This window comes from Cloeon dipterum, chromosome 2 (genome assembly GCF_949628265.1).
Source record: "Cloeon dipterum chromosome 2, ieCloDipt1.1, whole genome shotgun sequence".
In the NCBI taxonomy this organism is placed as follows: domain Eukaryota; kingdom Metazoa; phylum Arthropoda; class Insecta; order Ephemeroptera; family Baetidae; genus Cloeon; species Cloeon dipterum.
In genome coordinates this window covers 12,814,920-12,839,928 of record NC_088787.1, presented here as the reverse complement: position 1 = coordinate 12,839,928, position 25,009 = coordinate 12,814,920, and the positions used below count along the sequence as shown (strand labels likewise).

The following is a 25,009-nucleotide window of genomic DNA, read 5'->3' as shown; positions in this document are numbered from 1 at the left end:
GCTTTTAGCGAGCAGGGAAAGGCATCACAATTTTTCGTATTGTGTCGCTCGCGAAGCGACTTGAAAGCCGCCACCGCGCGCGCACGTCTGACTGAGGTAATAAAGTCACGTAAGGAGCTTTCAGGCGAGAAAGAGCAGAGAGCAATCAAATCGCCAGCAGCACAAGAACACAGACTGCACCAGATTCTGCAGATTCAGTTTCTTACCTCACCATGACACCAACTTTTACAGCCGTTCATCTGTTTTGTAATGAACAAAGTTCATTTTGATATAGAGAAGCGATGAATGAAACAATTTTAATATTATCTTAAACGACATTGAAACTGTAGCACTTTTCAATATCGTCTATTTAAATAGAGAGGCTATTAATAAACACAATGCGACGTGCGCAATTCCATGTCGAGCCGAGATCAATCTATTTTTAGACTGCAACCATATCAAAATAGCTGAATTGCTTTGAAAAATAGATCAGTGTTGTGTTTCTTGCAGTGAATGGATTTGTGGCTGCCACGAGACCCACACAACTTAACTCCACCAGTTTTCCGTCCCTTCCAACGGGGTTTGACGTTTTCCAACAATGGAGACTATATAACGCCAACAATTATCTGTGAAACGCTCGGTGTCCTCGTCTGAAAACGAACTAGAGGCAACCGTGTGGAAAACGGAATGTGGCAACCACAGTGTGGCAAATAAAGAGGGATGTGCAGCACTGGAGCGGCTGCAAATCTCGATTCAGATAATGCGGTGGTGCGTGCTGCTCGTGCTTTTGGCGCTTTTGGCCGGCGACCCTAGCGCGGCCGACTCCCCGATTTGCCCTATTGTTTGCGTGAAAGAGTTTGCCTCGTACTTTGAGCCACTCAGGTGAGCCAAGAAGTGTCTTTAGCAGCAACCCCTCTAATACTACTTCTGCACAGGTTGAATGCGTTGGAGGTGCTCACGAAGGAGATCGACAAGCTGAACAGGACGATCGCCGCGTGCCGCCGGGACAGCAGCTCGCAGCTGGAGACTAGCGTCAGGGTCAGTCTCTGGTTATATTTGACTTATCTCGGGTCAGGTTTTGATTCCACAGACCCTGGTTGAAGCACTCAACGAAGACAGACACTTGGAAATCGAGCTGCAGCGAGTGAAGAATGAGAGTGACTTGGAGAAAAGAGATTTGCAAGCCAGACTCAGCGTTGCACTAACGGTTCGAATATACTCTACAAAATTTGAAGATGTCTAATAAGTCATTCCTCCGTTTCCAATCGATATACAATTTGCAATACAATTTGCAAAAAAGGACCTATCTACAGTAAAAATTCAATTTTTTTCAAATTTTATCCTAAATTTACAGCGCTTGAGCACATTTTCTTGGCAGATTTTGATGTCTATCATACCGCGAATGAAACCTTTTAGGAAACTCCTTTGTTGTGAAATAAAATAGGATATCAAATAAGGAGACAGTACTCACCATTTGAAAAGCATGCTAACTTTGCTACCACTTCCCTCAAAAATGTACACTGCTACTTAAGACATGCATTGGCAACAAGCATTTTCCAGGATTTAGCAGCATTAATCCTCTTTAATTCTCTGAAATTGACCTGCAGTTACTCGCCCATTTTTGGATGGATGCATTCTCATTATTTGATATCAGGCCTTACTTCCCAAGCGCACGCCCGCGGTTTTCATTATCTAGTTTGTAAGAGCAAGTGTTTGCAAAAACTGTGACCATTTTCAAGAATGTGAAAACAGTTATTTTTTATTATCGCTGTGCTCCTAATATCTATTTGAGTAAATTAAAAACCAATATTCTTCCAGGATGCGGCTAATGCCACGGAGAAGACGAGAACCCTCGTGAGCCAGCTGGAGCAGCTGAGGAATCAGCCGTGCAACGCGACCAATGATGACGAGGAGGAAATCAAACTGGCCCTGCTCACACTCAACGGGAAGAGTTACTATTTCGAGTTCAACGCGACAGTTTCTGCTCAATAAAGTTAGACATAAACAATCCCCACTAATACGTCTTTTAGGGAAACTGGACTGAGGCCAAGAAGTTTTGTGAGAAGAACAACATGCATTTGGCCACCCTGATGTCGGAGGCGGAACTCGAGAACCTGAACTCGCACCTCTCAGATAAAGGAGAATCCTGTAGTATTTCTAAACAATGAATCAAATTAATTATTCACGCGTTGAATTAACCAGACACGTACTGGGTGTCCGCGTCCGACGCCAATCAGCCACTTGGACAGTTTAAGTGGCTCGACGGTACTGACCTGCAGAAGGAAAGCACCCTCTGGGACAAAGAAAGGGGACAGCCAGACAACTTTGGTGACGGCCACCAAACCTGCGTTGGAATCGGATCCGAGGGAAGACTCGTGGATGACCCTTGCGATTCCCACCAGAACAAACTTTTCATTTGCGAGCAACGTGTAAACTGACTTTGATTCTCTCTAAAAGTCATCAGGAATAAATTTCCGTTGCAAACCCTGAACATGAAGACTATTATTTATTCAAAACTGAACCATAAATTAGTTGCAGGGGAGTATTTAAAAATGTCCGTTCAATGTCAACAATACGAAATTCTGTATAAAAGCATTTTTTCTCATTGGTGTACAATTACTTATCAACGTTATGTGAGCAAAAGTCGATGTGGTAATTATGAGAGTCAGAACTGGTTAAATCACTTAAATAACAACAGCCTGCACGCGTATAATAAGAGAAAAATATTTCTTGATAAATAGGAGGGTCCGTAAAAAGCAAAAAACGATCAAACTCTGTGCTTGCGAAATTGAGGCTTTCAGAATATTGGCAGCTATTCTGGTGGAAGGCTGCAATTTTACAGCCTCTTGAGACCTAAAAGCCGCTCTCGGGTTTCTTTTCCGCGAGGCGCAGGGAGGGAGGGTCACTTGCCAAAAACGGCCTTAAAGGACTCGTTAGACGCAAAATTGCCTCTAGCAAAAGCATCTCCCGCATGCCTCTGCTCTTTGCGTGCAAATAATCGATTCCACTGATGCGCCAAATAGGCAAAAATGATCGCGTGTTCAAATTTAGTTTTATTTATTGAAACCAATTTTAAAGATCCATCGGATTTAAACCGAAAGTTAAAAAAAATCCGCTACCTTTATGTTACTTTGATGTCAATTTTTCATCCGCACGATCCCAGGAAAAAAATTGGCAGCCCACGTGCCTGCACTCGGTCCTTCTGACCCTTTTTTCGGCCGTCGTCGCCGCTGGAGCGTATTTTAGGAATGTGCTTTGTGCCTTGCGCTGCATTCCCAGCCGCAGCAGCCGCCTCCTTCCTGATGAATTGAAATTGAACTCACTGCTGATTGTGAGAGTGAGCAGACAAATAAGTGGCAGCCAAGATCCATCGTCGCCTCCTCGTCTCACTAATTTACACTTGAATCTTCACCGCGCGACGTAGAAACAATGGACTATAGTTTCTTGGAATTCAATTATCACGTGCTCTCACTCGGCTGTAGTCTTTAATTCAAGTTCAATTCAAATTTAGTCCACTGTTATTGCTGTAAAAGTTCATAAATAAGTTCATAAATATTAATTTCTATTTTATGTCCGTGTTTTAATTTCACCAATCCATCAAACTATTTTTGTGTGTTAGTGCTTGATTGCAATTTTCCATACGTTTTGGCATTTTCCGTGAGTTTTTCCTGCCTATTTTGATATGAATATCGTTCCACGTCGTTTATGTGTAAATTGAATTTGGGAAGCGATCCAAAATTACACATTTTCCGAAGTTGGGAGGCTGCCTGTCAAATAATGCTCACGCGTCACATTTGTGTCACGCGCGAGACGCATCTGAACGTGCGTTGCGAGAGAAACTCAATTAAGCTGCAGACTCCCTCTCAGTCAGTAGCAGTCGGTGCAGCCTTTTTCAAATGGATCCAAGTGCGGTCGATCACTTCGGCAGCAGCGATCAATTGGACTTAATTGATAAACGCAGCAAAAACCACAGGAGCCACAAACAAAGAAGTCTTTAATTCGGATAAACATTTTTTACTGCTTTTGAATTTACAAAAGCAACTTTAAAAATTCCAGCAGTAAATTATTTTGCCGTTTCCTGTTTGGACAATTGAGTCAAGTTAGTTTTTGAAACCAAAGAGTGGCTCTTTTAAGTGGAGAGACAAAGATATCCACTTTAAAATTTCCCTGTGAGTAATATTACGTATTCAAAGTGCTCTTTTGGTGCTTCTTAAGCTCTCTGGAATATTTATAGCAGCTCCAGATGCTCCATCTCGCGACGGCGGTGATCATTTGTTTATCTTCCTAGAGTGGTCAACCAACGAACTACATATCAAAGTGGCGTTTCGAACAGCGGAAAATCGCTCGATCAATTCATTCCTGCAGACCTTTAATTGGCTATTAAATGCCGCCCACAGGCAAACAACAATCTTTCCCGACGGCAGTTCGCTTCGCTAACAAAGCTGTCTTTTTTCCCCTGAGCTGCTTTTGCCTTCATTCCCTTTGATTTTTAGAAGAAGGAAACGAATACATCGGTATTAATAGGGACATAAACATAACTAAATAAGGCTTGACTGATTTTTGCAATATATGAATTCATTTAGTGGATCCCTTGCTTAACTTAAATAAATTTAGGCTTTTTATGCAGGCAATCCCCACTATCCATTAGATGGAGGAAAACTGAAATTTATCGGAATTGGTTTAATTTAGTAGGCGGTCGATTGACTTGAATATAAAATAAAATAACCAAAAGACGGTCAAGCTACATTAATAATACAGATTTTGCTTTGTTTCCTTTCAAGATTTCGTATTGCTTGATATTTTTCATGTTGTAGATACCAAATCCTATCGCAATATAAAAAAGGTGCATGAATTTTGGCAGGGACACTGTTGCGAAACACAGAAAGATTTTTCAAACACTGCACCGCTGCGCTATTCTCCGCGCTCCACGAGCAGCATTTTTATGGCCTGAATTTTTAAGTGTGTGTGTGATCATCAAATTCAATTTTTTAAGTGATTTTTTATCTGACACGGTCTAATTTATTATTTTATTGGTACCACGTGGCAATTAATAGGGAAAAAGTGTTTCTCGGATTTTGTTCAAAAATTGCCGCGCAACTTGGGTCAGTTTTGGCCATAGCTCAACTCATTAAGCGATTTTTTTATGTTAGGGAACAAGACTTTTCTTGGGTTACGCAGTATTATTCCTCTTTAATCTTTGTTTTAGTTGGATTTGTGTTATTGTTGCAAATCTGCCTCAAGTGCTTTCAAGCTTGAATCAAAATAATATTTCTGGAGGAATGGATTTTCCTGGAATTTTCCTTCATTTCGCGCTAAGATGGAAAGCGTGTCAGGAAAATGTGCGGCTTTAAGCGGCGAATCGCTCTTTGTCAGCCTCATGCTGAGAGCAATAATAATAAAGCGGGAAATGCGGACACACTCCTAAATGGAACAGAGCAAACAGCTTCTCGCTCTCTGCGAAGCCATTTAAGGAACAAAACACTCGGAGGAAATTAAATTTCGTTCCAGTTAATTACTCGAGAAGACGTCAAGACGTCGCAACAACAAATATATATGAGACGCACATTAGAGCAATTCGCGGATCGGCTCTGGAAATCGTTACACCAAATCCCAAAGTGTCGCAATCCCATGTGTTTATAATAGTAATTAAAACAGTCATGCTCCAGAAGTGGGAACGTATAATATATTGATTCGACTTGAGGGCTTGGTGTGTTTAAAGGGTTGACTTGATATTGAATACGTCGAGGTGAATTTTAACAATCGCATTTCACGTCATGCAAGATGAGTGTTAGAATTCAAACTTTGTTCGTTAGGGGCGTTTGCTGTACCTCACAGGCACTGCCGAGTTCCCATGAGGGCGTCCTGTCTAAGGAAGGCCTCCGTGGAGGACGCAGGGGTGGTTTGTTGCGTCGAACGGGTGGTTGTGGTGCCCACCTGCCCTCCGGAGGCGACGGCGTCGACTGCGGCGCCGACGGCGTTCTGAACACCCGCGTGCCGGGCTCGAACGCTACCTGAGCGTAAAAATGCAGACCTGACAATGAGTGAGCACGGGTTTCAAATGCTTGACATGGATTTGGCAGATTAATTTGATTTGAATTAACTAAAAACTCTGGGGTTAAACGACACTTAGTTAGTTTCAAGGGAAAATCACATTTTAAGCTTTAAAATCATCAATCGACAGAATCAGAGTGTAATTTCCCAGCTCGACTTTCTTAAAAAGTTGCCAGTTGTACCTGCCAGTTAGACGGAGTGTGTCTCTGGCGTCGGTCGCCACTCTGTTGGTAATTATTGTTGTTGACGCAGGCCGTGAGCGGACTGAAGAGTTTGTTGCAGGGCGAGGAGCGCAGGGTGAGCAGCAGGGTGACTTCCTCGTCGTCCCTGTCCATGGCGCTGACTTTTCGACTGCGCTGGAGCCGCGAGTAACGGCGCTTCAAGTGACGTCACCGCCCACTCCGCGCTGCTGGGAATAATAAATTTCGGGCATGACAGACGGGCAGTGGACGGGACGTGCTGCGGCTCCCACACCACCAACCAGCGGCCACTTGGAGAGAACGACGCGGCAAAAAAGCATAAACACTTGCACGTGGGCTCGAGGAGAAGGATCACTTGTATGTACTTTACTCTAAATTCAATCCTTAAAACTTTTTAAAGCTAAAAGGCCGGATAGATCGTGACGAAAATCAAAGTAATTGCCAACAGCGTTTGAAAGTGCTTTAAGATTTGTTTAAAAAAAAAATTAAACCCGTAAAAATTTTATTCTAAGAAATTGACGGGTTTTCCACGGATAATGAAGCTATTAAATGAATGATTATTTGAAACCGATTATGTCTAACAATAAGCACAGACGATTAGAGATTTCAGTCTCTTCTCGGCCGTGAAATAATGAATAGGGCCGGCAGTGACAAAGGCGGCCGCTGTTGCCAAGAACCAACTCTCGAATTTGTCAAAGGGCGCGCCGAGAACAAAGACAGAGGCTAGCAGGAGTAATTAACAACACGATTATCACCTGGCTCATTCAAAAAGGGCTACGAAGAGCAGCGGCAGGTACTCGCGCGACGCAAGCAGAAACTAAACAGATCTCTTTCTTGGCTTTTGAGCAGACAACGCGACGCTGGCGACAAAGGTGCCAATCCGGCTATTTTCGGTGCCACGCACAAGACTAATTCGCACGCAGACTCGAAAATTTCGCGACGTCCGAACGGAATCTTGATGGATACCGCCCCGTTGTTTAGTTTCAATCGGTGATTTTGCCGTCGCCACACTGGCGGACGGCGGACGCAGGTAGATTTGTTCCTCTCAAGACGAACATCGCCGCGCTACTGCCAAAGTATCAAATTTAAACGCGTGTCTCAAAATTTAACTAAATTTATATTTTATACTTGGCCACTACAGAAAGTTCCAGATTAACTTCACGGACTTAATTAATTCATTATTACCCAAAATCCCATTCTTGGTCCAATCTGCTAATATTTTTAAGATTTTTAACTTATACATGAATTTGGTCGATAATTTTCCATATTTTGATGAGCGTTTGAGGCCACTTTATCACTTCCCACTGGATCCGGCAAACACTCACCCGCACATCCAAATCATCTGCACGCGGTGACGGTGAGTGAATGGCGTCCTTTGTTTTGCTCCCCGCGTGATCTGGGGGCGAAAAATGGGCTTGCACGTTTATTGGGCACGTTGGTTTTGATCAATACGGAATGCTCGGTCGAAATTCGCACAAAGCTGCAGAGCTGACACGGTGAAGCCTGCCGAATTTTGCTTCCTTTGTGGCAGCCACGTAGCGTGGAATCTTTCAGACTTCAAAGTGCAGAAATCCAGATTTGTTTGCTGCCTGATCCGATTATTTGCTTTTGAAAAGAGGAATTTTCTTCCTAACGGCGTGTTCGCCGGGAAAATAATAATGCGTTGAGGTACAAAGGAGCGGGCGTTGAGCACGTAGGCAACCACGCGGTGCTCAAGAAGACAGATTATTTTCCTCGGTGAGACGGAAAATTTTTTACGTGAAATTCTAATTTTCAGCTTTGAAACTATTTTGATGCCAGAGAAAATTTTTTAGATCCGTTAGATCGAAAAAAGAAATTAGGTACTCACCTGGCAGTTGGCGATTTTCGGTGCTGGTCCAGGTTTGCCGATCCACGCGAGCAAAAAGTTGGTGGTGAAGGGGTCTGGGGGTGGGAGGGCGGGTGTGGGGCGACCTGACTGCCCCACGGCTGCCTGCAGCTGGTTTACAGCCTCCAGCAGCGACACAGGCCCCGGCGGTGACTCGCTTTCCATCCGAGCACCTGCCAAAAATTACGGAACAGGATTTTACTTTCCACTTTTCTTCAATAACAATTTTCGCACATCAAAGAAATCTCTTATTAGTTATTAGCCAGCATTTTCATCTAAATTCTTGACTTTTCATGGTGTACAGCTCGTTGTCGATTTTTCACCGACTGCTTCGGTGAGCGCGAAGGGAAAACACACCTCGGCTCCTTGCGAGCAGCCAACTTTTCTAATTAATTGCCGCAGGGCTGCAAAAGGCAGACAAAAGTTTTCCAATATTGTTGTCACCGCGTGCAGCGAGCGGAGCTAATGGGTTCCCTGCGAAAATCGCATTTGCAAGCCAAAGAGACTCGATGCGCTGTCACAAATTTCAAAGGCACTATGTGCTTAAAACAATGACATGCGGTAGACGTCAAAATATGCCAACGGTATACTTCCAGAAGATTGTTAAAGGTAAAGTGCAATCATTAACAACGAATTAAAGAAAGATGCTCCTAACAATTTAACTAACTGCATATTTCAAGTAATTTGACTTTTACTTTGCCTTTCTGAGAATTTAATGAAAACGCAAGTATAGCCGATACCTGTCATGGGAAGGGCAAGTCTCGCGAATTTTTCAAAAAGTCTTTGGCACGTTAAAAACTTTAGAGAAGTTTAGGAATGTGACTCCAGAAAAAATCAGAATTAAACTAGTCAAAGCGTTGATACTACCCCATTTCGACTACTCTGATGTTGTGTTTTGTAACTTGAGCGCGGCGCAGATCAATAGGCTGCAAGTATTGCAAAATCATCTCATAAGGTATATTTTCGGAGTGAAACGTGGTCAGCGACTTTCCCCGTTGTATAAAAAATGCCAAATATTAAATGTCACTGATAGACGTAAACTGCATGTTCTAGTCCAGACTCACAAAATTTTGTATAATAATAGTCCCCAATATTTGCGCAATCTTGTAACAACAATGCATGATGTCGATTTTTTGGGTAGGTCACGGGCGCATCGAATGCGACTTCGGGCCCCCTTTGTCAGTGTAACAGTGCCTGAGCAATGCTTCCAAGTCATTTGTTATCGCCTGTGGAACAACCTGTCGCCGAATCTGTGTATGAATGGGAACTCAAGTGCATTCAAACAAAAACTGAGCCAAACATTTCTTGCCAAATACTGATATGATAGACTGATTTTACTATTCCCTCTGTTATCAAATACAAAAAAATGCTTTGTTATATTTTTGTTAAGCAGCCTTGATTGGCAGCCTTGCCGCCGGTAAGTGTGGTCAGCCCCGTGTATCGGCTCGCAGTTTTCTTACTGTTTTCTCGAGTTCTTTAAGGATGTCGTCACCCAGGGTGTGGCAGAGCTCCGTGCCAGGGCTCCAGGTGCCCCTGCAGCAATTTCCGGGAGCTCAACACGCCAACCCTTTCCAAACGAACAATTCGCTTCACTTTGGACCTCATCACGCGGGTTCTGGAAGTCAGACCTGGCCGGCGAAAACACCACAGTCGGACCCGCCCCCTCAGCAGTCTTGCCAACAGACGTATCTTCAGACACCTGTTATTCCTCGACATTATGATCAATCTGGCGATGTTAAGCAAGTCGATCTTGCCTCCGTCGTTGAAAATCTCACAGAAGCCTTCAAAGCTAATATGCTATTCATGAGAAGTGAATTTGAGCGTGTGATTTCTGACTCCAGACAGCGGGAGGAGCGCTACGAGTGGCAACTCCAGGAGCTTCGCAACGAACTTAGGTCCGTTCGAGAGTGTCTCAAGGACCAGAAGCATCATTCGCTTCAACAGCAGCTTTCGCCTCCATTCCAGAATAATTTTCCTCGCCCACAGTGGTCCCATAAAAGACTCTTCCAGAAGATTGAAAAATCTGATGACTCACCCAATACGAACATCTACATCGATGAGTGCGCCGTGCTCAACAAAGCCCTAGAGGACGGCGTCTCTCTGGCCATTGAAGGAGCTAAATGCTCTTTCGTAGAACATACTGGGAACCTCTGGGAAGCTCAAGAAGAGGTCAAGGTGCACGCAGTTGGGTCGGATTTTGTGATGGGTGTGGGAGTCGCTCGGGACTGTGCTGAAATTGCTGGTCGTCCAGACGTCGAACCCAACGTTGCGGGTGTTGGCGACATCATCACCCAAGAATCTGAAGCTGTAGGGGGTACAATTTGGCATCTTGTCACCAAAGAGAAGTCCTCCTATAAGTTATACAAAAAGCCTGAGCCTTTTGTTCTGAATGTGAGGAAATCCTTCAAGAAGCTCGCCGAAGAAATCAAGAAAGAAAAGCTAGAAGAGGTGGCGATGTCTTTCCTTTGCAGTGGCTCTGACAGAATGAACCGTGTTTGGATCCTGAAGCAGCTATACAACGAACTGAAAGACGTCAGCATCAAGGTGCACTTTTACAATAAAGTGCAGTCCAAGAGGTGGCGTGGTTGCTGTCAGCTTTTTTCTCCAGTTCCTAGGAACGAGGCTCCAGCTCCCTCGACTGATCAAGGTGCAGGTGCAAGGTCTGATCCAAGTTTAAATTAAATGTCCCCAGCAATGATCAATTAGTGCAGTCAGTTCAAATTTCATTATTTGTGTGGAATGTAGAATCTTTGAGAAAAGTTCATGAACTTTTGGGAGATAACTATTTTAGTAAGTTTGATATCTTAGTTCTGACTGAAACATTTTTATTAGACGATTTTTCAATAATGGGGTTCTATTCTAAACACATCTTTGGCATAAAAAATCACTCTTTTGGACGCCCGATGAGGGGAGTTTCAGTCTATTACAACGCCAAATGCGGAAAACTTGTCAACTTCTTTTCTCTTGAGAATACTATTATTCTAAATTTTGAATATTTTTCAATCCTTGGTAGTTACTTTGAGCCTAACATTAACACCGATTGTTTGTGGGATGAACTTATTGAAGCAGTTAGTTACGCTCGTTTACCTGAAGTAATGATTTATTGCGGTGACTTCAATTGCCGCATTGACCGTAAAAATTTGAAGAATGACTTGATCACTGATTTTATGTTCCTGAATGAATTAAGTATAGCTAATACACTTCCTTATAAAAGCACGTACGTTGCCTCAAATGGAGAGAGCGTTGTCGATTTAATTCTATGCTCTAGCAAAATTTTACAGTTAGACTTCAAATTGACTGACTCTTTCATCAGAAAACACAGACAACTAAATTTTAAGTTTCAAGTCCCTGTTTCCTCCTTAGAAACTGCAGAGCGTGTAAAATCTTTTAAGATTGATTATAATTGCTTGACAAATGTTTTGGCTGGTCAAAAGGAGTCACTTAAATCAGCTTTAGAGGATAATAATATATTTTATGAAAATATTCTCACAATTGTTGAAAAATCTAAATATTATTTGCTCTGCAAGTCTCGTATTAGTAAACCGTGGTTCGATTCCGAGTGCTTTGAACTCAAACAAGATCTAAAATTTCTTCAAAATTTTATTGATAAACTTTCTGCATCATCTATTCTCCCAAATTCTGAAAATATTAAATTAGAAGTGCTAGAAATTTTTGCCAATGTCAAGACGGCTTATAGAAGAATAATTAAACAGAAAAAGGACAAATTTATCGAGAAATGTGATGAAAAAATCATTTTTGAAGCTGAGCATCTATCTTACAAATTATTAAATAAAAAAGGTGACTCTTCAAAGGTAAACAATGTCGCCATGTCAGATTGGGAAACTCATTTCGAAAAAATTTATAATATTCAGAACCTCGGCTCCAATGATTCTTTAAATTTGAAAGATATGTTAACCAACATGGTCAGAACACCAGATGTTAAACACTTCATGAAAGAAGAAGTTAGCCTTGCGGTTAAAGAGCTTAAAGTAAAAAAGGCTCCTGGTCCTGACCTCTTAACTAATGAGACTTTGAAGTTTCTCAGTGAGCATCTTCTATTAGAGCTCACAGATTTTTTCAATAACTGTCTTAAGCGAGGTTATATTCCCAAAAAGTGGAAAATCTCTAATTTAAAGCTCCTCTTTAAGAATAAAGGCAGTCAGGATGATACTAATAACTATCGTGGAATTAATATTTCAGCTTCATTATATAATTTACTTGATCGAATGCTAAATAAGAGACTGTACTCGTGCCTTATTAAATTCATCCCTGATAATCAATATGGCTTCATCAAAGGTAGATCTACAATTAAAGCTGTCGAAACTTTAATTCAATCTATTGAATCAGTAGTATATGTAAACAGGAAACCTCTTTACGCTCTTTTTCTCGATTTAAAAAAGGCTTTCGATTCTCTAGACCGCAAATTTGTTTTCCGTAAAATTATTGATACTAACGAACTTACGTTTCATGAACTAAATTTACTTGCTGATATTTTGGATGTAAATTTTCTGACAATCAACGATGGCATCTCTATTTCAAAGAAAATTGTGCAGAGTAACGGAGTCAAACAAGGCGGTTGCATGTCACCGTTTCTATTTATTTATGCTATTTGTGATTTCAATAATCTATTACTGAATTATCCTGGTGTTAAATGCATTCTTTACGCAGACGATATTGTTATTTTAAGTGAAAATCTTACAATTTTCAATGATCTCATTAATAATATCAAGATTTATTTAGCTACTATGTCACTGTCTCTAAATTGGGAAAAATGTCAAATCATTAAATTTAGAAATAAAGGTGTTGGCAGATATAGCAAAATCGAGAAACAATGGGAGATAACAAATTGCCTACAATTTTCCTCCTCTGTCAACTATCTTGGCGTGACATTCCAAACGTCTGGAACATGCTTTTCAAATCATCTGGATAAGAGAGTTAAAGCGTCAATTTTTGCAACATCTAAAATTAAAAACCTTTCAAAATCGTCTATTTCCACTGCAAAAAAGTTATTTAACTTGGCAATTTCTCCTGTAGCTTCGTATGGTATAGAAGCAATTTGGTCTCATTTATCTCTGAATGATCTTAACAAGTTGGAATGTGCTAAATCTAGATTCTTTAAAAAAGCCCTCAGCGTAGACAAAAGAATGAAATCCAGATTTGTCTATGAATTGGTTCAGACTGATTATTTTGTTAATGACCTTAAATCTAAATACTCTCTTCCCTCTACAATTGCCTATGAGAAGTTTTTGAATAACATGAATGTTAAACGACAATCTATTGACCCAAAATTTTTTGAAACCCCTGCTATGTGTAATGTGGATTGGACTAATACAAATTGTAAAGACAGGGCTATGTTAACTAGATATTCTTTTCATGGCTATCATTTCCTCGTCTGTTCACATAAATGTTTTCATCTCGAAGTCACCGCTAATTGTAAATGTATTTATTGTGATTCTTTGCTTTCTAGTATGTACCATTTACTAGACTGTGTCAAAAAACCTTTAACTTTATCACAAGCATTCCGTTATAATAAATAAATTTGTAATTGACTTTAGTTGTACACCGATGGTGTCCAATAAAATGAAATGAATGAAATATTTTTGTTAAGTTCTGGATGTGGATGTATGGGGCACAGTTGCCCTGCTGATCCGTAATAAACCAAAATTTGAATCTAATAATCAATCGATGATTAATTAAACGCAATGTGCGTGCAACACTAAATCTACAATTTATCAATTTTTACAATTTTTTTTGCTTCTCTCAAAGTCAATTTTCTTGCTGCACATTTTTTAATGTGGTATTTTTCACAAGCCTCGCCGTAGAAATTACAATCACAACTCTGGTAAGTTAATTCTATTTTTTTAAGTCAGTTATAAACAAATTGGAGTCTGTCGCAATCATTTCATAAACGTATATAGTATAAAAATTTAATTTCGTTTATATTTGGGAGTTGTCGCTGCAGTCCGAAATGAATTCCAACGAGTATTTTCTGCATTGCTCCTAAAATGACACGAGCGCTTAGAATTCTTACAATTTTTTAATCCTGCTAACAATTTATCCCGGAAACGCACAACATCTTTTACACTCCCACTGGTGTACTCTGGCATTCTTCGCCTCAATCGGGTCATTTGTTTCTCATTTGACTACGATCCCGGTCTTTTAATATCAAAATGGAGCAGGTGTTATGCAAATATTGCAATAATCCCCTTGAAGAAATGTGCTGCACTTACTGCAGAACAGCTTATGTCTTTTATAAAAACAATAATCCCAAAGATGCGCCTGGATTGCTCAAGTTCATCGCAGGTATAACACATACGATTACTATGATTGTGAATTTAGCATTTTAACCTCTGTTTTCGCACAAATCAGGGGATCTCTCAATTCTGGCTGAAAGTAAAGCAGGATTCTGTTTGATTTGCAACGAGCTGATGAACCCTGACGAAATTTACAAACACGCAGATGTAGGGCACTCAGAAATGGTAATGAGACCCTTCTTCTTTTTCGACATAGACGGTGTGGAATCAGCAATCCCTGCTGGGGTAGACGTAGACCATTTAATTATATGTCCGGATTGCCATAATGTGGTGCTAAAATTCATGCTCACTCACCACGAGTGTCCGATTGTTTCATCTAATACAAAGGGTCAAGACATGCCAGGAATGCCTGATGAGGCCGCAGGTACAAATGAAATTATTTTCGAATTTTTATTCAATTCTGAATTATGGGATACAATGCCTACAGGTCCAGATCCCAGCATGAAGACATTACCTCCTTCAGATCAAAGGTCAGTTGACTTGGGCCCAAAAAATGGGCCAAAAAGACCCGGTCACGCGATCAATGTGACTGAAGAGAGAAAGAAAGAGGAGGACACATTCAGATTCAGAAATACTCAGGCTTTCGAGTACGGGTTTGATTTCCTTTTCAACCAACAGCTGACGTTGAGAACAGACGAGGAAGTGGCCAAGGTTCACAAATGGCCATTGAAAAAACTCAAAGAAGGCGAGGAAAAAGAGACCAAGCAATGACTTAATTTCAAGTGAAACTATTCGTCATTTTAGCTACAATTTAATTTAAATAATGTACATTTTTAAATATAATTTATTCATAATTATGCTTTAACATTCACAGGACGAGGACACGATTCACAAACTGAAATATTTCCGAATCGTGTTTTATATTTTGAAGATAATTTATAGATTTAGTTGGTGTGCCTTTTTGCATAACTGCGTTTCATGTCAACCGTATTAAATAAATTTCTTCAAAACATTGGCCTGCAAATGTGCGTTTACCTTGCAACAATCTATTAATCTCGTTGAAAAGATATCAAAAGCTTGATGAGTTCAAAGAATTTTAGTTTATACGCAAGTCCCCATGAACAAAAATAATATCAGTTTGAGAAATTTACTATGGGTGCAAAAATTTCCGTTTATCTGCAAGAGATATATGTTTGCTTTAAGATTTAAATTTTACGGTTCGCTTACGTATGCTTTCGCGGCGAATTTTCCTTGTGCAACTTTCAAGTCGGCAAGTGGCAACCCTCGCTGTTCGTCAGCGAGCGTCATTAGCAGTGGCAAATTCCACTTTAGCGCGGTGCAGCTGAAGGGCTTTCGTAAATACAGGTGCGCCCGTAAATTAGGCAAATCCGCGAAACACGAAAGGGATTTGCAGAGATAAAGGCCGATTTGCCGCGAAAGAGGGACGGACACGGAAAGTGCGCAACCTGCACAACAGCTGCGAGTCGCGCTTGCCTAACTGCCTGCTCCACTTTAAAGTGCGGCAAACGCGAGTGGTTCCAACTTTAAAGCTGCCTTTTTTACGGAATGAAAAAGATCGCATTTGGGACGGGCAAGATACAAAATTTTCGTTATTTACAATAGAGATGGAACCTCCAGCTAGAAAATATGTGAACCCGCTGCCGGTATTTTGTAACCTTCAATTAAGAAAAGGTTCCCCTAAGCTCGTGTTGTGGCGACCCTGGTACGCAGGGGGGCCAGGCACGTGGACATGTAAATATATTTGAAAAACAAAGGAACGAGAATGGCAATTAGATTGCAAGCTGGTGAGGTAAAATTGCGAATTAGCCAGACAGCGTCAAGACTTGGGTGCTTGCAGTGTGCTCAATGCAAGGTACGTGGCAATAAATTATTTTTTTTATCAAAATTTAAGGTTCCAAACCTAAATTAACAAGAAAATAGGTGATAAAAAATTAATCAAGCGCGAAGAAATTGTAATTCTTGAGGAAAACGTGTTAATTGGAATATGATTCTCAGTTTATTACATCAATGAAAGCAAAAATTGCCCAGTTATACTCTGTAAAATTCTGGGGTTCAAGTTTCAACATTTAAGACTGATTAATTTTTAATTTTCTGATCAGTAAAGCTATTTTAACAGATGTTTGGCGAAAAGTCGCGTCGCAGTCGGGGTTGGGTGGGGTGTAAGGTGGAGTCAGACGCCACGCCGCGTAATTCCATTTGCGCTGGCGAGAAAAGGCGAAAAGGTCTGTCGTCTCGCGCGGCGCACTGCACATAACAAATGAGCCGCTCGATTCATGCGGCAGCACGCGCCGACGTGCGATTCGCAATCAGTCGTCCGCGGGCAAAGGCTGAACAAACACTAGATAACGCACAAAACGACGCCACGCAAAAGCCTGAAACTCCTAATTTTTAAATGGGGATACATTGTTTTCCGAAACGAAAGACACATGCATCAAATTTAGCAAAAAGTGCGAAAGTAAACCATAAATGGAATGCATTATTGATGAACTTGCAACGGTATTATGCAAAATGCAAACGTCAAACGAGGATCGTGTTCCAATTTCTAACGGTGCTAACAATATGCTCACGTTTGATGTTTGTTTGTTTTGCGAGTTGGAAAATTTATGATTCTCACACACGCACGAATAGCAAGCGAGTGTTCAGAGAGAGAGGCAAGCCTTCAAATTATTTTGTGGATTTCAATTTGGCATTTCTTTGTTCTCAGAATGAATCAGGGTCCGCCAAATTTGCGCAAAAAAACAGCTGGGAAAAAACCACGAGTTATTATTTTTCCAACATTTTTTGAATTTAACCCCGAAAAGGTCACATTTCTCACAAAAAAATCAACAATTTTGTTCAAATTACGAGTGAACAAATTTTCAGTCTTTTGGTGAAACCAGTGGCTTTATAATAATTTTGTAAAAATCCCTATTTTTGGTCATCAATCATGAGAATCTTAGATCTTCGATAAAAATGAACAAAATTGCAGAAAAAAGTTTTTACAATGCAGTATTTTTTCCGGAAAAATGCTGGTTTTGCGAACCTTGGTCTGAACTGAAGGTTAAATTGCCTCGATGAATTTATTGGATTTATTGTATCAAAATACTTATAGATCAACTCGAGCTATATTTCCGCAATTTTTTTTTTATTTTGCTCTTTTTATCCCTGTCCGAGGACCGGGAATCGGGGGTTCGTCCTTGCAAGACATTCCACTAGGCGAATTTCCGTGCCGATTCTACGTCAAAAGGGTTAAGAAGGAAAGAGAGCCAATAAAACAGATTTGAATCGGGCGCAAAAACACTATAGTTTGTCTTGTTTCTGGCCTAGTGCTCGTAAATATCAGATGGACTGACTGCTGCGCCTTTGGAGAGAAGCGAACGAAAGGAGAGAGATGCGACACAGTGACACATGCGAACGCAACGGCGGAAAATCCTTAAATTGAACATGGTCTAGGGTAGCCACCCCCGGGAAATGAATAAAAACGCGCTAGATTTGGATGACATTATTTTAATTAATTCTTTTTGAGCAGCTCAAGAGAGTTTTCAGAAAAAAAATAGATTTTAAAAAGCAACGAGGTTTTAATTCAAATACATGGAACAACCAACCTCAAGTGTTTACATACTAACTAAAATAGTAGAGGTTTTAAAATTTAGATACTTTGAGTATGAAGCGGAAGTTATTTTCAAGCTATAGGTTCAAAAGATATTTTTATTGAAACAATCGACATTTTTATACGAACTTATTTTAATTGAATGTAATACACATCCTATGATTTTCGTATATCACAGCGTGCTCAACATTTTTTCCTCCCTTCCATCTTTTTAATGGTCTCAAACCGTTTCGACATATTTCGATCTCGTCAGGATAAATATGTGGCACCCATAGGGGTGGCTTTTTCTGTTGGGAGTGCGGAGCGAACACGCATTTGCTTGTCAGCCGGCAGGTGACACCGGCAAAAGGGCTTTTCCTCGTCTTTTCTCTTTCCCTCTCTGTCCATCTGTCTAATGCACTCGCGGAGTGCGTGTGCTCTTGTCGATCGATCCATTGGAGAATCTGCAGGTGGCGTCCGACGACGCCTATTGGCCCATTATTGTTGAGTCAAAATAAAATACTTCACGACCGAATTTATTTTCACACTGATTTCACGCCGACAACCGACACGCGAGCCAAAGCGCGCGTTTGCTGTCAAACGGAGCGAAAAATTGATAGATCAATATGTCTGAATATCGGTCTCAATTTGCCATGGCACGGAGGAAAGCCGACAATTTTCAAATAAATTAAAAAAACACCAAAGAAAAATATTAAATTCCATCCATTTTCAAAATTGATAATAATTTTAATTTGTAATTCATGTGAAACAATTGAATCAAAATATTTTGACAAAAACTATGACTGTTTAATGAAAGTCTTTAAAAATTTATAACGCCCAAAATCATTTCTACCATTTCTATGAAACAGCAGAAACGCAATGTGAACAATTCTGGGAATTATTCTCTATGAAAAGGGAAACTAATAATGACTATTGTTATGCTCGTTTTTCTTGCGCCGATAAAAAAATTCTTGCGCCGGTCAAAATGAGAAATATAATCGAAGCCATTTTCCGCCGGCACAAATTCCTCGGTGTGCGTCGGCCAGTCCATTTTCCTTTCACACACTCACATCATATTTCTAGTGAGCAAACACGCGGCTCATCTGGTGCGCGCGGAGGCAATCTAATCATGCGGCGCCGCGCCAAGCGAAATTGCCCAAATCTGGCGGCGACACGGCACAAAAAGCATCCTCTCGCTCCCACACACCCACACCTCGTGTCAAAATTAAAAAGAAAATGGCATGAGAACTAAAAAAAAATGTGAAAATGGAAGGCTAAGCTTAGCTGAACATGGCATAACTTTTTTTGTAGAATTTTAGATAAACCCTAGATAAATAATAATTACCTCTTGGCATTAACAACTAAAAATGTTCCGTCTTCATAAAAATGCCCTGTTTCAACTTTCACCATTTTTCCCTTGGTATATTTCGTATTTTTTTCCTCGTTCACCTCGAATTTGCAGATTTGTATTGTCAAAGCACACTGGACCGGAAGGTGGAGTGAAATGTTTTTGTTTTTGCGAGCAAAAGCGGCGCCCCTCGAGTCCCAGCCCTCGGATTCCCGCGTTTTCCTTTCTTCCAGCGGCGGGAGATCGATGGGTGCTTTTGCCTTTGCCGAGAGAGCCTCTTCCTCCTCATTCGCAACGAAAAAGTACAGAGTCTATATTAAAAATTCGCGCATTCAGCCCGACGGCGTCTTTTTGTCCTGCGGGACTCGCGGGGGAGCAATTTTTTGTGCGGCCAGAGCGCTGGCGAAATTGCTTCGGCATTATATGCGCTCCCGCGGCTGGATATGCTGGCTGGATTCACAAATGGATTGCCAGCAGCCGAAACTCTCGAGATCGATTCCGCCAACACTCGCTTTACACTTTATCAAAATGCCAAACGGCGGGTGAACCTGCTTTCAAATTTCGCCAGATAATGAATTTTAAAAACACAAAAGATTGTTGTTTTCGCACAAATTAGAAAAAAATTAACTGTCTCAAAATCCAATTACATTTTAAGTGACGAGTGAAAAATAAACATGAAAATGTTTAAATTAGTGGTAAGCTAAATTATTTCTAAAAAACTTTTGCGTGAGAATAATCCATCAAGAGCACAACTTCCAAAGAGAAACTTAAGGCGGAACTCCATTTGCGGGCTGCGTAGGGCTGTCAGGTGTCGAAAGAGCGAAATGCACGGGTTTGAGCAAAGGCCTCCGGCGTGTGTGTGTTAATGATAAATGGTGCGCGCACAAACAGTGCGTTAATACGCCGCCCGCTTCATTATCTATCAGCACAACGCTGCTCCAGGGACGTGAAAAACGATCTTCAGTTTGCCTAGGAGTAAGACAGAAAAAGCGTAACATTGAAACAAGGCTAACAATAGCTTATTTGTGAAACATGGAGGCTTAAATTTCTCTTTCGTAGGAGAAAAAAAAATTAATTGACGTCTGCTGACAATGAGAGAATTCACAGTTCTTTTGTATCGAAAATAATTTAAAAAAATCTTGTGGACTGCCTCTACTTGACCACCTGGAGCTCCTTTGACGAAAAATCATCAGCAAAAAGTCATCACATACGCATCCAAAATTTAAGAAACTTGTTTTCATATCAATCAATATATAAACAGTTTTCAAAAAGTACCCGATATAAAACAAAAAGTTTCATATTTTCCAACTTCAGGCTGTCCCAAAAGGTGTGGGATTGAGCCTCAAGCCAGAGTGGTCGATGAAATACAAACTACAAACGCAATTTCTTACAATTAGTCGCTAAACCTAAATAAAAGTTGGGCATTCGGAGAGAACTATAAGTTGCAAGTTTCTGACCCCGCATCCACGCGAGCTTTGGGAATTGCTCGGGCGCGATATTTGTCACCTCCCCGAGTGCGGAGGCTGGCGAGTTGCAGATAAGGGAGGGCATCGCTGGCCGCGCAGCGTCGGCAAACAAAGACAGCAGGCTGGCTGGCATTTCGCTCTTTGGCACCAGCACCTTAATTAAAGCGGCACCTACATCCGCACGCGGTCCATTATGCGGCAGCTATTTGCATCAATTATGCAGAATCCGCATCAATTGCCCCCGAGGGACCGCAGCTGCCAATTTGCGCTTAAGTCGAAACTCGAAACAGGAGCTGCATTGAAATGAAAATTAACTTGGCAAAAATGGGGGTTTATTTAATTGTAAAGCAGGAAATAAATTTCCAGAATCGTAATGCTAAATAAAGAAGAATGTGAGCATTGAAATTTTCTCAGTTGATTAGTTAAAGTGTCGTGCGTTTCCTTTGTTTCAGAGTTGATTTAAATAAAAAGCTCTACTTTTTTGATCATCTAGTGTTATCTATTAATGTCGTATTTTATTCGAAGTGTGGTGTGGAGACCACACCACACTTCGAATAATTGTTATATGAAAATGTGGCGATAAATAATGTTGATATAACGATAGTAATTATGTTATTGTTAATGGTTTCAGTGCTTTGAACAAGACTGTCGAACAAGGTCAGAAATAATCAACAGTCGCTGCTGCTTCATGTGAGTAAAACTTCAGATTTCGTATAAAAACACTGCTGATGAAGCAAACACAAACTTTAGAAAATACCAAATGGAGAACGAGAGGCATCCATCACCAAAGAGCAGACCACGGAAACTCAAATTTCAAAAATATTTAAGGTTGACACTGCCTGATTTGAATCCCGAAAATATTGCGTCAAAAACCAACGACCCACGAAGAGGCAACACAAGTGGGACATCGAAAAAGACTGAAAAAATCGACCAAAGTGACGAATCAAGCGACAGTGAGACGTTGAGCAACAATTTGCAGTCCGTTTTAGAAGACATCCACCAAATGGGCCGCGCACTCGGGCTCAGAAAGGACTCAGATGCTGAATTCAGCTCGGACAGCGATTACGATTCTGATCACGGCAACAACAACCACATCAAAAAGCAATTTTAAATACGCGATTTTCGGTTTGAAATCAAATTTTAATATAAAATGTTACATAAGCAAGTAGTGCATATTGGAACAACGTGAATGAAACGACAATAATTATTATTATTGAAATAAAACAAAATTGAAATGAAAATGTGTTTCAATTTACCCCCTTAAAGCAATAAAATCAAGAAAACAAGTTTCGGCCTCAATTGAGACAAATAAATAATATTTTTACTTACGTAATTTTGAAAAGAAGGAAATTTGCTTTTTCAAGAAAATTTGACAAACACAAACACGTTAAAGCGTCAGATGCTGCGTGGTATTTAATGTTTTATAGTGCAATTCAGTCTTTTTAATACATTAGTGCTGACGAATATTTACTTGACACATTGTGTTCCGATTTATTTGAATTTCGGATGCATTTCACCAGGAATTCCCAAGGAAAAGTTCGAAAATTTAAAAGTCTTAATTAACATATGTGTTTGACGAGCTACAAGGTTTAAAAATGGCTCGTTGGCTTTTAAAACATTGTTTATCTACCTAAACTTTATCTGAAATGAGCCATAGTAATAATGATAAAATAGCCCTGCAGAACCATAATAAAGATTACTTTGAAACTAGTATACAATAATGTTCGTTTTTTTCTAACGTTACTAGATTACACAGCAAAAAATCCGATGGATGATATGTCCATAGTTTTTCAGCTGCGGCTGCTGTTGTACGTTGAAATGAAGCATTTTGGCTTGCGCAACAATGGGAACAGCCATTAATCGAAACAAAGCCGCGGGCCCGCAACGCGACACATCATTTTCGTCGCACGAGACGAATGAGTTTTCCGCAACTCGTTCTCGATTTCGACATTTCTGTTGGCGTTGTCACAGTGACGAAGAAAGAACGGGTAGAGAAGCATGGGTGCATGTGCGTTGACTTGAAATAAAATCATATAATTTATTCTTCAAATGAACTTATGACAAAAAATATCTGGAATAAACTGAGTAAGAAAGCAGTATTGATGATATATTTCCATGCTTTTGTACTATTTATTTTTTAACTCGCATGAGCAGAAACAAACGAGGAAGTTTCTGCTCTGAAGAAAACTGCCGGGTGTAAAATGCGAAACAAAGTTATCAACACCTGTTCCACTCGCGTGAGCAGCAAACTTTGGCAAATGAGGCGAACGTCCCATCAGCAGCTCGTGAGCGCAATTAACGAAACGAATTAATTTCCAGCAAGGCCCTTCATCAGCAGAACAGCTAGAACAGCCCTCAGGGGCGCAAGTGGAGGCGAAGGGGTGGAAGTGACGCCAATCACCCCTTTTAATTGCCTCCAAGGAGCCAGATTGGCGCTCTCCTTCGCATTTCTCGCCCAAATTGGCACCGAATTAAACGGATGCCTCGCGCATTTCGCAAAAATTGAATTGATCTATGCATGAATTTGTGAAATTTTACAAGTAAAAATATCTTGAATTTTATGATCAATGTCCAATGTGTGTCGTTACTGAACAAATAGTAATAGTTCATTGAAGAAAACACATTTTTTTATAAAACTATGAATGTTCCAAGGACATCCCTGATTTTTCTGACGCTAAATTCCTACTGAAATCGGAAATTTAAGAAACTCCCTACTACTTCTGAATTAGGACAGTCTCTCAAATCAGATCATTAGGGCTCGTTTAAAAATAAAACAACCAATGCAAACAATGATCAAAATACAAGCAAACAGACCTTTGACCGCAAACAAATATTCCAAACAATTCTTTTCTTCCTGCGCATGAGAATTCCAACACTTTACGTCGGGCTAGAGCAAGCAGAAGCATCAGTTCATTAGAGAGCTCGCGATATTGCTGCTTTTTTTTAAATTCAGGGATCGCACCGTCGCCAAACAGACGAAAATGGAAATCATTAGATGTCGATTGTGCCGGCGCCCTTTGGACGAAGCCAAAGTTAATGTCATGTCTTTCGTCGCGAATGACAGCGAGCTCCACAGCATTGACGATGCCAACAGCCAAATTGTCGCAAAGGATGACGTCCTCTGCCACCTTTGCATTGATAAGGCCAAGTAAGAGAGACGAAAAACACTTTAGATGAAAATTGGTAATGTGTATTTGGTTTCAGACTCAACTCGACCTTCCATGAATTTTCCGAGAACTTAAGCGATGAGCTACGTTTGCCATTCGGTATATGTATTAAATTTACCATTTTCTTTTTAAAAAGAAAATAACATTTATTTTGAAACTATTGAAATTTCATTTGTTGAAAATATAAAAACAATAATCCTTGACAGGACATTAAATACAGCCTTTCAACTATCACGTGGAAACAAATTCATATTATTTCCTATTGACACGAATTTGAATAGGAAGGATGTCTTGAAAATAATACGTTTCTGTCATTTTCAATAACCAATTTTCATCAATACTGATTTATTTTGAATTCCAGGAAACCAAAATTGGAGGGCATCTACGACACCAAAGAGTGCAAGATCCAACAAGGAAGATTGTGTAAAAGAGGACGAGGAAAATTTGGTGAAATGCAACAATGATGAACTGGAACTTAAATCTTCGGAAAATCTAAACTCTGAGTCAAAAGAGAAGGAGGAAAAGGACACCGCAGCATGCAAATCCACGATTGCCGCTGATTTTTTGAAAGAGCAATGCAGTGGTGTCCACCTGGAAGAAAATATCGAATCGAAGTTTTCCAAGAGGGACAAAGATCATATTTTAATGGACTTGCTGCGAAATTTAAGAAATTGGATTGGGTGCAGTGCACTTACTGCAATTCCTATTTGTCCTTGTTGTTTTTAAGGGAGCACGCATGGGATGTTCACCGACGTCCACCATCTTGGCAGAGTCATCCAATTGGAAGACCAAGTAATTTTCATGAAAGACCGAGGCTGGAGACGATCTACGAGGAGGAAGATGAAAAGGTTGAGGAGCAAGATCGCGTGCCTGGCAATTCTTTAAAGGAGCACGCAAGGGATGCTCACAGATTTCCAACTAGGAAAACAAATTTATATCAAAGACCGAGATTGGAGAAGATCGAAGAGGAGGAGGAGGTTGAGAAGCATGGTCGTTTTAACAGCGACCACTATTATAAGACGTCTTCACGCCTGGCGAATTCTCTATCAACTTAGGACTCGAGACAAATTGGAAACACGCAATGTGGC

The 25,009-nt window shown here is 40.5% G+C and overlaps 2 protein-coding genes and 1 long non-coding RNA gene across 3 annotated transcripts; all 3 read left to right on the top strand.

Annotated features, from left to right (window-relative positions):
* The first annotated feature begins 488 nt into the window (after positions 1-488).
* On the top strand, positions 489-2,459 carry LOC135935618 (hepatic lectin-like). The gene is made up of 6 exons (XM_065478090.1): positions 489-861; positions 915-1,017; positions 1,070-1,186; positions 1,798-1,956; positions 2,010-2,127; positions 2,182-2,459. The coding sequence occupies exons 1-6, from the start codon at positions 740-742 to the stop codon at positions 2,415-2,417; spliced, it is 855 nt and encodes a 284-aa protein (XP_065334162.1). The 5' UTR covers positions 489-739; the 3' UTR covers positions 2,418-2,459.
* Positions 2,460-7,144: 4,685 nt separating this feature from the next.
* Positions 7,145-21,995, top strand: LOC135935623 (uncharacterized). Its single transcript, XR_010574240.1, has 3 exons — positions 7,145-7,587; positions 21,386-21,444; positions 21,505-21,995. It is a non-coding gene; the product is annotated as an uncharacterized LOC135935623 (long non-coding RNA).
* LOC135935619 (uncharacterized) lies at positions 14,169-15,137 on the top strand. The gene is made up of 3 exons (XM_065478091.1): positions 14,169-14,400; positions 14,467-14,775; positions 14,839-15,137. Exons 1-3 carry the CDS (start codon positions 14,268-14,270, stop codon positions 15,120-15,122), a joined length of 726 nt encoding a protein of 241 aa, XP_065334163.1. The 5' UTR covers positions 14,169-14,267; the 3' UTR covers positions 15,123-15,137.
* Positions 21,996-25,009: the final 3,014 nt, after the last annotated feature.

Bases quoted from the DNA above. Each gene is read 5' to 3' on its own strand.
- LOC135935618 (XM_065478090.1), top strand. From the start codon at position 740: ATGCGGTGGTGCGTGCTGCTCGTGCTTTTGGCGCTTTTGGCCGGCGAC. The intron at 1,957-2,009 runs GTTTCTGCTCAA...TACGTCTTTTAG, and splicing joins ATTTCGAGTTCAACGCGACA to GGAAACTGGACTGAGGCCAA. The intron at 2,128-2,181 runs GTAGTATTTCTA...TGAATTAACCAG, and splicing joins CTCAGATAAAGGAGAATCCT to ACACGTACTGGGTGTCCGCG.
- LOC135935619 (XM_065478091.1), top strand. From the start codon at position 14,268: ATGGAGCAGGTGTTATGCAAATATTGCAATAATCCCCTTGAAGAAATG. The intron at 14,401-14,466 runs GTATAACACATA...CGCACAAATCAG, and splicing joins ATTGCTCAAGTTCATCGCAG to GGGATCTCTCAATTCTGGCT. The intron at 14,776-14,838 runs GTACAAATGAAA...CAATGCCTACAG, and splicing joins AATGCCTGATGAGGCCGCAG to GTCCAGATCCCAGCATGAAG.